This window comes from Phasianus colchicus, chromosome 15 (genome assembly GCF_987193195.1).
Source record: "Phasianus colchicus chromosome 15, bPhaCol1.hap1.1, whole genome shotgun sequence".
Taxonomy (NCBI): Eukaryota; Metazoa; Chordata; class Aves; order Galliformes; family Phasianidae; genus Phasianus; species Phasianus colchicus.
In genome coordinates, this window is record NC_143450.1 from 17,854,796 (window position 1) to 17,867,053 (window position 12,258).

At 50.9% G+C, this 12,258-nt stretch overlaps 1 protein-coding gene across 3 annotated transcripts in view; it reads left to right on the plus strand.

Annotated features, from left to right (window-relative positions):
• Window positions 1–12,258, plus strand: part of ARHGAP26 (Rho GTPase activating protein 26) — a 103,630-nt gene that overhangs the window by 82,493 nt on the left and 8,879 nt on the right. The window contains exon 21 of one of the 3 annotated variants that reach the window (XM_031598500.2): window positions 8,201–9,335. The exons of 1 other annotated variant lie outside the window; for it this stretch is intronic. In XM_031598500.2, coding sequence (XP_031454360.1) covers window positions 8,201–8,231 — 31 coding nt within the window. In that variant the 3' untranslated portion in view covers window positions 8,232–9,335. Of the gene's footprint in view, window positions 1–8,200; window positions 9,336–11,866; window positions 11,978–12,258 lie in introns of those variants that run through there. One more of the 3 variants, XM_031598499.2, reaches the window with a different exon arrangement.

Consider the following 12,258-nt stretch of genomic DNA (forward strand, 5'->3'; position numbering starts at 1 on the left):
GGTGAAGCATGGAGGTGGGGCAGGAGGATTTACCTGAGCAGAGCAGGCACGAAAATGCACATTTTTCTGTGAGGTGGGACCGGAGCGTCAGTTGTGTGGGTGGCTGTCTCCAAAAATACCAGACACACAACTCTGGGTTAGCTTTGTTTTTCTAAAATCCCAAGGAGGTACCTGCCCAGCAGGACGTGGGGAGGCATCCCCAGGCTGGGAGCTCAGCCACGCACAGATGGAAGTGATGGGGTTAAAGCTGTGTTATGGCCCTGGTGCCTTTAGGGCTTTGTGGCTTCTGTCAGAGCACTGAGTGCATGGCAGTGCAGGAGCGGGTTCAGGGCTGGGCATGAAATGCTGCCTGCCCCCCCGGGATGGCCGGCCCCTGAGATCGCTGTCCCATTGGGGTTGCTGTCCCATTGGGGTGGCTGAGTGATCCGGTGCCTTCTTTGCCCTGGGGAATTGCTTTAGGGAATCATAGCTTTGGGAAACTTGGGTTTAGTCGTCATGTTTCTGTTTGCATTTTATTTTATTTACTTATTGACCAAGTATGGCTATTTCTTTTCCTCCATGGATATGGAAAGAAATGAGGAGCAGGCCTAAGGTCTAGTGGTCATGAAAAAAATAGCCCAATTAGTGTGAGGAAGAAAGGTTATTCCCATATGCTTTTGATTTACAGGACCAGAATGAATTTTCACTGGATATCTCAGTGCATGTTCTCCATCCCAAGCTGGCACCGCCTCATCGCCATGCTCTGCTCTGGGGTCCTTGGGGATCCCAAATCTGTGTCCAGCAGCAAATAATCAGGGTAGCATCACTGAATGGCAAATGGTGATATTTGTTGGAATAAATAGTCTCTTAAAAACGCAAACAGCTTCAGCAATTATCAGTTGTAATGCATATAAGCAGAAACACATGAGCAGTGAGTAGACCTTTAAACGCTGCTGGTTCCTTGCAGAATTGAAGTCACTTTTTCCACTCTGAAAAATAACTCTATAAACATGACACAGCCTTATTCAGCAGCTCTGTTGCCCGTTCTCGCTTGGAAGGCAGCAGAAATGAAGTGGTTCGGTGTTTTGTTGATTTTTGTTTTAACTTTTGTGGAGTCATCAGTAGCAGGAGAAAAGTGAACCTTTCCTGCACCGTGCTTCATTAGTCAGAGCAGTGTAAGGACAAACCCTGGTTTCAGGAGCGGTGCTCCTGCGTGGCTGGCAGCGATATCAGCCAGGTGTGAAGGTTGGCAGCTCTGGAGGAGAGAAGCTGAGTTTCTGGGTGCTGTGTGAAGTTGGCAGTGGGAAGAAACTTCTTTTATTTGTGAAAGGACCCCCCAGAAGGCACAAAGAGAACATGGCAGGGGGGGCACTTGCAGGCTGTGAGTGCCCAGGAACTCTTTGCAGCTTTTATTTTATTCACTGCAGCAAGCTGTGAGCCAGGACCCTGTTGTTTTCTATGCAGCGCTTGGCGAAGCTGCAGCTGAGAGGTTGTGAGCATAGGAGCTTCTGGAGTGTGGCTGCCAGTGGTGCCCAGGGCTGCCCAAGCAGCCCTCTGTAGGGCAGTGCCCTATAGGGCAACATAATGCATGTCTAGTTGGGTGTAAAGGAGCCTGAGGTGCAGCAGCCAGCAGTGCTGCCCTCAGCATTGGGCTGAGGACCCCATCCCTGCAGTAAATTTGTCTTTACACCCCAGGTCTGGACTCAAGGTCTTGAATGGCAGGACAGGTCCCATGTGTTGGGTTTCCAGCTAGGAAAGTGTTCCTGCAGCTCCTGATCCCAAGGGGGTGTCATGGGGGCCATCGGGGTGCAGTATCTGCGAGATGCTCATTAGTCACTGCCACATTATTCATGCCTTCAAGAAGTGAACGGTAAAGAAACTTGGTGCTGGGGGAGTGCAGACAGTAATTCTATGTATGTGTATATAGACGTGTGTGTAATGCATTTTAATCATTTTTGTTTGTTTGTATATGTGTGTGTATGTATATACATATATATGTATATAACTTGGTAAGCAAGTGGTGCTCTCAGCGGGCAGTATCTGGCTGACTTAGCAAGGGGATGTGCTGTCTGTATCAGCTGGTGCTTCTGCTCAGGGCACTGGGGAGCAGGATGGTGCTGAGGGCCGTGCTCAGCAGGGTGGGTGCAGGCATCGGGAGCCCCTGCTGTCCTTGCCCACTCCTGGCAGAACCTCTTGCAGCCTTCTGCTGAAGATACAGACGTCCCCACCGCCTGCAGAGTTGCTGTAGCTGTGAGCCCACCCGAGCAGGGACCCAGTGCTCTGCAGACCCCAGTGCAGGTGAGGCACAGCACAGCTGTGGGTCGGTGCTCAGGAGGGGGGATCGTTTATTGCTCAAAGCAGAAACTGCACATCTCCTGGTTTTCACGCTTAAAAACAGGCCCTGAAATTCCCAGTCTGTCGCTTGGCTTATTCCAGATGACATCATATTCCAAGTATCTTATGACTTATTTACTTTTTTGGGTGTCTGTGTTTGTTTTAGTGAAGCAGCTTTAACTTGGGAGTCCCACGTTCTGCCTGCAGTCAGACAGCTCCATAGGCTTTGGGGACTTGGGGGTCTGGCAGACGTCCTTACAGCTGTTCCTTCAAAGGCACGAGCAGCACGCTCAGGAGACTGCAGAGATGTGCTGCAGGCATAGCTGCTGAGGGTGGTGCGCTTTGAATCTGCCTATGTTCACACACACGTAGACAACCGCTTGTATTTATTGGTGTGTATGATTTTCATGGGGTTTTTTTGTGTGTTGTACTTAAATAATCCTGGGTTTGTTTTAGGAGCGTTTATATGCTTTCAGTAATTATGTTAGGACACGTGAAAAAGGATGCTTGTAGGCCACAAGAGCAGCGATCTTGTTTGGGCAGAGCAGAGGGAAATGACAAACTTTCATTGAGGTGCATCTGGGTTGCTGCTCTGTGTTCTTTGGGGCAGCCCAGGATGGGGGTTCAGTCTGCTTTTCTGCCCTGTGTGTTTTCCATTTGCCCAGAAGTTTGGCATAACCACATCTCAGACCTTCAGCTCTTTGACTTTTCTGTTGGCTCCTGGTCTAGAAACTTTCCACAGGCTGAACTTGAAAATTAGGCCAAATATTCTCATAAAGTCTCCAGTTTTGTAGCTAGCCCCATGTGAACTAGCAGCCATTCATCAACGTATTTTTTATGTGCTCATCCATTAGAAGAGAGACAATTCAGCAGTGTCCTTTTTACTAATGCGTGCAGAAACCTCTCCTCCTTTCCTCAGCAGGAATGGAGTGTGTGGCTGCTTTCAGCCTGCAGCTGAGCCATAACCTCAGCATCCTCCTGGGATGTCAGTGCCCTGCAGGCGGTCACAGCGGGACAGTGGGACAGCAGGACAGTGGGACTGTGGGACAGTGGGACAGTCTGTGCAGGCTCCAGCCCTCTCCAGCTCCCTGCAGCTCCCTGCAGCGCTGCCTCCCAGGAGACTTCTTAGAAGATTCTGCTTTTGAAGTGTGCTGCTCTGTTTATGTGATTTGCTCTGGGAACATCTGAGGGTGCTTCTCGCAAACTGAATTAGATTAGAATGGTATGGCTCCCTCTGAGAGATCTAAAAAACACCTCAGACTTCAGCATCACCAGCTGCTTAAAAGACAGCTTTCCTGAAAGCCCGGGGAAGAAAATACATTCACTGCACTTTCACTGCTTTCTTAATTCATATAATTAGTGTGGAGATAGCTGCATGGCTGTATTTTCTTCAAAGAAACTGCCTCAGACAAATATTGGCTAATGGAAATTTCACTTTCAAATAAAGCGGTATTTGAAAATACATTAAGGCCACTGTGGGGAAATGGATGCAGGAATCAAAGATGCTACAAGGCATTCCCCGGGGCAGCTGGAGGAGCAGCACGGGGATGGTGCAGCACTGAGCATCTCCAGCAGCACTGCCCTCCTCCCCGGCCCTGCTGTGCTGCCTGTGAGCTCTGGGCTGAGTCTCCTGAAAGTGCTCCCAGCCAGCTCTTTTATTGAGACTGCTGAAAGCAAACCGGTAGTAAATTAGCTCTCTGCCACCTATAAATGTCACTAGAAACAAAATATTTTACAAACCCAGCTGAATGCATTCTTAGGTTCCTCTTTTTGTGGGCAGATTTAATTCAGAGCCAAGGATGCAGCCCAGACTTTGCTTGGCAGTACCTTTTATGAGCGCGGGATGCTCCTGCTGGGTGCTGTGGGTGCTGGGTGCTGTGGGTGCTGGGTGCTGTGGGTGCTGGGTGCTGTGTCCAGGAGTGCTGCCAGGTTCTGGTTTCCCTGCAGAAAGCAGTAATTTCCTCGGAAGGGCTGGGGGACCGTGGGGCCACCGCTCATAAAGACCTTCTTTCTCCTCTGAAAGAAGATCCAGGTGCCTAATTAACTTCATAAATGAGCTGGAGCTGTGAGGCCACCACTTTGCCATGAAATGAAGGTAACCTGATCTCTGCAGCCCTTTCTGCCTGGGTAAGGGATCCTGCCCGCGATTAATTCGCTCTCACCTGCTTTCCGTCCAGCTGCATTCTGGCTGTGCACAAAGCCCGTGTCCAGACACTGTTGACAGGGCTGTGCTAAGCTGGGAAATTATCAGCAGCATAAGAACCATGGGCAATTACTGGGCTGTGCACTGCATCACTGCCTGCCCTGGGTCACAGAGCTGTGGGTGCTGCTCTCGGTGTCCCAGGGCTGGGGGGCACGGGGAGGGAACCCCCGGGAGGGAGTGGCTCCACTTTAGCTTTGCTGCTGTCTGTGCTGCACTTGGAAAAACACTAAAGGAGGTGGCAGTGGAGAGGAAGGTGCCTGGGAGATCAGCCTGTCGTGGTCCCACTGAGGGTGGCTCAGGGACCCTCTGCATCTCCTAAGGACACCATCCTTCTGGGCACAACCCACATTGAAACCTCAGAGAGCACAGGGAGCGTTACAGGTGGAAGTGCAGAAATAGCCAGCCAAGAAGTGAGTGCCCCAACCCTGGGCATGAGTGCATTTCTCATCCCTGGAGGTGCTCTGGGCCAGGCTGGAGGGGCCTGGGGCAGCCTGAGCTGGGGGACACCCAGCCTGCAGCAGGGCTGTGCTGGATGGTCTCTAAAGTTTCTTGCCGCCTAAGCCTTTCAATGATTCTGTGAATTGTTCATGTTAACATTGCCTGTGTTTGGTTAATGGGAATGGAGAAGAGGCTGCATCTGTGCCTGGGCAGCAGTAAGGAAGTCAGGCTGTTGGTGGGCAGGCAGCAGTGTGCATAGCACAAGCACACAGCTGTGCTGCAGCTGGAGAGCAGAGCGACTGGTTAGGGCTGCACAGGCAGAAGTGTTAATGCAAAGTGTGGGTTTCTTAGCAAAAAAGGGAAGAACAGATAAAACCCTAACTTTTTTTTTTATAAAAATGATCACGTTGGATCATTTCAGAGTTATAGTTGTGGGGTGCAGTATTTTGATCCGCCCTGTATGACAGATGTTTGCATAATTCTTGCAAAACACGAGGCACTGAGGAACAGAAGTCGGGCAGATCAAGAAAATGAGGAATACTGTTGTGCTCATCCATTGCTCTCCATCACTTCCACAGGCCAAAATAATCCCCGCTGCTTTTCCCAGCCTGCCTGCCATAGTGTGCAGGTGTTGGTGCTCTGTGCTGCGTGAGCAGGGTTTGCATGGCAATAAAACCCAGCATTTCAGCTGGTGCTGCCGGTGAACGCTGAAACAAATGCGGTTTGTTTTGTGATAGGATTTGAATCTACAAGGATTTGAATCTTCCTTGGGGCTCCTCCTGGGCCCTGAGGGGGCTGCAATTCCTGCTCAGCACTCAGCACAGTGGGGAAGCTGAGGCCCCCTGGACACAGGCTGTGTATGGCTCAAGAACTGCATCTTGTGGCTCCAATGTTCATTCTGCAGGAGTCACTTATGGTTGCTGGGGGGCAGATGGGAGAGTTTTTCTTGCTGGGGAACGTAGGGTGGTGGTGGATTAAATGCCAGAGAAAAAGGAGAGATTTCTGGAGGGCTGTCAAGTTCTCCTTAATTGTGAATCCCATTTGTTGGTGACTAATGCATCCAGGCTGGCGGAATTGCCTCATGAATTAGAAGCAGTGGCGCGGTGGAAAAGATGTGACTGCGATGCTGGCTCCTGATTTACCAACACTCCCTCCCAGGCTGCTGCTCGACTGCCTACTGGCACATTACAACTCTTCTATTAATAATTCAGAGCTCGAATAAGGGTGGAATGCACTTGATTCAACATCGAGTCTGCCGAGTTGGTTTTCAGTCTGCTGAGAGCCATCTGAGCAGGGAGGGTGCGTGCTCTCAGCATGGGGTGGCTGTTACTGGAGCAGAATGTGTGTGCACACACACGTGTACAGCCTGGGTGTGAGCAGTGGGGCTGGGAGGCTGGGTGCCCTGGGGCCCTGCTCCCCCTGCTCCCTGTGGCAGGTCGGTAACTTTCTGGTAGTGTGCTGAGATGTGTTGTGAAGGGGCTGTGCTATGGGTGTTCTGTGCTAGGAGGGCTCTGTGCTCCCATTGCCTGCATCCCTAGGTGAGGATGGCTCCTTCCCGTGGGATTCTTTCCTCACACTGCCAGCACTCCCATCTCTCTGGCTCTTCGCTTAATCACTCAGCATTTCTTCATCATTAACACCAGTTTCTAAGCTTTGTGCCAGAAGGCTGCACCAAACCATCATTGCCTCGCTTCGATGCATCCAGCATAACCCAGCTGTGGTTGGAAATGGCAGCGTCCATGAAGTGGGACAACACAAACCACCAGCTCTCCTCCCTGAGGCAGGATTCTCCCCGCGCTCTCCTCTTATTCGACTGGAAAAGCTTCTGACTAGTTTATGAAATGACTAAAGCACATCTAAGTATGGGCAATAAGCCAAGCAGCAAAGTGAGAGGACAACGCCATGTGTTGGGTATCTGGATGGCTGCAAAGAGGGTCACCTCCATGTTGCTGCCCCGGAGCTCACGTCAGCTGTGCTCACCTGGAAAGAGGAGCTGATAGCTGGAGATGTGTGAAGAAGCTGAACTCTTTTGGACCTGCTTGGTTAAGCAATGCTGCTTATTTCCCTGAGCATGACATTATTTTCCACCTGAGTGATTTATGCAGCAAGATAACTCCTGAGAGAATAATATGGGAGAGAGATTTTGCATAATTTTTCTTGTATTTTAAGTGCCAAACAGAGGAAGAACGCTGCCAAGCTGGAAGCCTGTGGATCGTGGTAACGTATAGGATGGTGCTTGGTGCCACCACTAACACCAGTGCAGCTGGAGCCCAGGGGCTGCTTGCTTGTGCCCATCCAGCCCTGCACTCTGGGCGTTGCTGAGATGTGCAGCATGGCATGAACTTCATCAGCTTCTCTGCCCAAGGCTGACTCCCATTTCATGTAGCAGAGCCACATCCATCAGTGAGCTGCAACCCCGGCCTGCTGTTAGCAAGTTTAAGAGCCCGAATGCTATACATTTCTTTCTGTTTGGCTTTGAGAAGAGCCTTATGTTCAGCAGCTTTGTTTTAGAGAAGTAGAAGAGAAGGGAAAGGGGTGGGTGGTTCTTGGGTTTGTTTTAGTGCAGTCAGGTATTGATAATGCCAGGATGGAAACAGGGTGTTCATTGAGGTGATTTCATCTAAGGGCTTTGGCTCATCAGTAGATGGTGCCCATTCATGGATGCTGGATGTTCTGTGCCAGAAATAGCCCCGAGTTCCACAAAAATAAACAAATTGTAAACGTTTTTAAGTGGAACTGGTGTCCTCTCAGCCAAAAGAACAAAGTGACAAAAGCTGTGCGGAGTCCTGCTGCGCTGAACTGCTCAGCCCCACACACTGCAAGGGCCTCAGCTGTGCCAGGAGATGCCAGGGGTGGCCTGGGCAGGCAGACAGCAGAGAAAATGGGTTTTGAGAGAGGAGGAGTGAGGAGGGCTTTTAGATCCAGCAGCAGGAAGGTAGAGCAGTGCCTGGAAGGACAGGAGTGGCAGCAGGGCTGTTTGGAGCACAGCTCCCAGGGTACAGGATTGGATGGTTATGTCCCCATCCCATCCCATGTGCTGCCCAGGGCTGTGGGCGATCCAGGAGGAAAGGCGAAGCCCTGCTGTGTTCTGGGCTGCTGACTGACGGAGTTCCCTCTGCCGCTGCTCTTTGGGAAAAGCTGCTTTGAAGACGCTGAGTTTTACTCCATCTTTGTTTCTTGCTGTTGGTATTTTTGGTTCTTAGCTTTTTTTTTTTTCTGTTTTGTTTCCCACTCTGCACCCAACAGGAAGAGCCCCTTGCAAAGCCCTCAAGAGTAAGAAGAAGGGAAAAAACAGCTGACATTTGCTTTCTGCAGACAACAGGCAGCAGCCAGCAATTCCAAAAAGCCCATCACCACCTCTGCTATTCCCATGAGAAAGAGAAAGGAAATGGGATCCTACAAAAAAGAAAAAAAACGTGTTCCACATTACAGAGGCCTCATTGCTCTCATCAGTGCAGTCACTTCTCTGGTGGGATCAGACTTAGCCCATGCTATGGCATGGCTCAGTGGGCTGACACTTGAGTGGGAGCTTTGGAACTGAACACTGGGGTTTCCCTGGAAGGAGCTGAGCCTTCAGAGAACATCTGCTCAGCAGGGCAGCCCCAGAGGGCCCTGCAAAACCTTCTGTTCTTCTGGAGGGAACCGCTCACAGCACCACGTTCATCTCTTCTGGGAGTGACCTGACTGAAGCAGGATGGTCTTCATCCTCACAGACCTGCGTGCTGTTATTAATGAATGTATCTCTCTTGTTTTGGGGGCATGGAGAGTGTTTTCTTTGCCATTTAGAATCTAATGATACCAAAACCCCAGTCCAAATTTTGGATAGCTTCTTAGCTGATGGCTGGCTGGAGAGCCAGACTCTTGCTGTAAGACTTTTCTATGGCAGCATCACAGAAGTAGTTCTCTTGTTCTCAGTGCAGCAGCCTGAGCTGTTGGGGTGGCGGTGATGAAGCTGACATACAGGTTGCGAGCACTGCATTCTTTTACAGTGATCCCATCTCAAGAAGGGGACTTTCTCATCCCAGTGCCTCACAGCTGGGTGTCCTGGCAGGGCTGTGGGGCAGGCACTCCGCCCTGGGTTTGCTGTCATGGCACAGCTTGGCCGTGTTTTGGCCGCTGAGTCACCTGCAGGTGTTCAGTGGGGAGGAATCTCACTGCAGCAGGGGCTGGAGGCAAAGGGAAAGCCCTGCATGGAGCAGATAGCTGGCACCTCTGAGAAGAGCTCAGTGGGATTACCAGATGGAGGAGCCTGCACGAATGGGGAGCCGTGGGGAGATGAGGCACAGCTGCAGCCCCAGGCAAAACCCACCCTGGCAGCTGCCAGCTGTGCTCCAGATGTGCTGTAACTCAGCCATGTGCAGCCAGCAGGCGCTGCATGCAGGTATGATATCCAGCAGGCTTTGGTTTCCAAACTACAGCTCCTTGAGCAGCACCAACCATGCACAAGGGGTTCCAGGTGCCAACACCCACAGGAGCACATTCTCCGTGTCTTCAAATGAATTTAATGTGCTCTCTCCATTAGAGGGCAGAAGCATGCTTGTGCACAGATAAAACAAAACAAACGTACGTGCCCTATGTGCTGTATAAGTTCTTGTGTTAAGGGAAGGTAGAACACCATCACACTTTGCCAGCCAACTGCACCTGCTGGGAAGAAAAGGCAGCAGGGAGAAGTGGTGCTTTAAGGGTTAACCTCTGCGCCTGGGGATCGCTGGGTGCTCTGTGTAGCACCTCCTCCTGTTTGAAGCTGGAAATAGATTTGTGCTATGGTAAGTACAAACGTCTCTCAGGTTTGCTAAGGATCAGCTAATGCAGGTAAATACTCATCTTGCAATTCCAGTAGAAAAGTGCAGGAGGATTGCTTTTGAATATTGCTAATTAGGAGGTGAACATTTGGAGGATTTCTCTTAATAGTCTGCAGTTTTACAAAGCTTGGTGAAAGTTGTGCTGCACTGCTGTATTTCAGCCCTATGCTCATGTAAAGCTCTGCAGAAATAAAGCATTGCCCATAACCACGTGGGGAAATCACGATGTCTGTTGGACTCAGCAACACAGCTTCTGTGGGGAGGAGAGGTGCCAGGTGCCGGCCTTAAGCAGATATGAACTTCAGGTTAGTTCAGGCTAAAAATTTAACCTTTCGTGTCCTCTGGGTGCCAGCTGTGCTGGGAATATTTATGGCATGGACACTTTCTCCTTTGAAACTGGCCCAAATCCATGGAGTTATCCTCTCTGTTTTAAGTGCTGGGGCACAGTGGGGGCGGCTTCAGCCCCTGGTGGGGTCTGACCTCGGGGGGCACCCAGGGTTGAGGTGCAGAGGGCAGAGTGGTGGGGTGGCACGAAGTGTGGGCTGAGCCGTGCCGGGTGTGCTGCTTCAGTCCTGAGCTGAACTGAAGGGAAGGGAATTGCAATCGCATGCAAAATTCATAGGATTGTAGAATATCCGGAGCTGGAAGGGACCCACGAGGATCATCAATTCAAGATGAGTCATAAATATTTCCCAGAGACCCTCCTGGGTTTTGGGGATGGTTGGTTGTTTTTCTTAAATGTTAGAGGCTGGGGCTTGAAATACAGCACAGAGCGTTTGTTGTACACTCTTCTGTGTTAATGTAATGAAACGTGCAGCGCTGGACTTCAGGAGCAGCAGCCGGGGGCTGGAGCACTGACTGCTGTTGTGATCTGTGATCTCACAGTGACACATCAGTTATAGGTGAACCCATCACTCATTTTTACAGATTTCATCTGCTGGTGGAGGCTGGGGAGCACCTGTGGGCATGGGCTGCTTGGGTACATCTCTGTGACACAGGGGGGCCATCCTCTAGGAGAGAGAAAGCAGAAATCACAGAAATGCTTTTACAGAACTTTGGGTTTTTTTTTTATTGGGACTTTTCAGTGCTGAGAGGATTTTCTGGTGTTTTACCAGGGACGGAGCATGCAGGCTGAATTAGAGAATACAGATGAGTTGATAATCCTAGAGATGGCAGAAGACGAAACAGACGCAAAATGGTGTTTTACTGCAATAATTGCTTTTCAGAGAACTGGAGAACGACCTCAGGGTAACAGTTTTGCAGGAAACACTTCTCACTTCTGAATGCGTTTCCTAGTTCAGTGACTCAGTTTGACTTGAGATGACAGCAGTCACTTACAGGAAAAGTGAGGAAATGAGCTGATAGTCAAGAGCAGTGTGGGTGAGGGGAAGAGTGTTTCTCACTGTAAAATATGAAAAAAATCAATTAAACCTTTACAGCACTGTGATTTAATGAGTGCTGCAGGAGTGCTGAAGCATGGGCAGGGCACAGGCCTGCTGCTGCTTCACTCCTGTTCGTGGTGGGAGAAAAGAGGTTTCCTGCACCTCAGCATTGCTCATCTCAGTTCTGGTGGTGGTGAGGGCACCCATGGGGCTGAGACCTGCACAGTCTGGGGTGGGCTGGGGCTGTGCAGCCCTTGGTGCAGTGTCAGCCCCTGGGCTTCCACAGCCGGGACCCACTGGGATGTGCAGACAGGCAACGATGCTCAGGCACTGCACAGCATGGCCCAGGGAACAGCCTCGTGGCAGCAGGAGGAGATGCTCATAGAAACCATCCCTGTGCAGCAGTGAGCTGGCTCTCTGGGTGAGCCACGGCACGGCAGGTAAGGTGCTGGAGCAGCAGCGTGCAGCCTGACAGCTCTGCCCATGGTGTGCCGGGAGCAGGGTGATGGAGCAGGGGTTAACTGGAAAATCCAGCTCTTGTTGTCTGGAAGAATGCAGATCTGGCCTTGAAATGTTTCCCAAGGTCTTGGCACTTCATTTTGTGGCTGTGTCTCATGCTCGGTCTATTCCCAAGGCACCAGCTATCGTCGGATGTCGTCTGCTTGTCTCTCGGTTGCTGTTTGTTTCTGTGGTTGCACGTTGATAAGGTATCTGGTTATGTCTTGCAGCCCTCAGAATCCAAGCCCAACGTCACCCCTCTCACCGTCCTGGCCCATGTTCTCTGCGCCATCAAGTCCTATGCCCACCTCCTCTACGTCCAGCGACTCATCCCCCATCAGGTCTGTTGCACAATTTGCTTGGCTTTCTGTTGCTTTTCCTATTTTCTGTTTAATTTACTTGGCTTGCCCCACTTCACTTCCCTTCCCCCTTTGCATCCTGCTCAAAACCCCCAGTGCAGCTATCTGCATTCAGCAAGAGAGGAGCTTTCAGATGTCTCCTGTCCCAGCAGAGCCATGGGCACCCCCTGTGCACCTCTGGTCCCCCATGTGCAGCCCTGGGGCTCAAGCCGGGGCAGGCAGGTCCCACTGGTGCTGAGTTCTTTGTGTTTTCAGCCATTTCC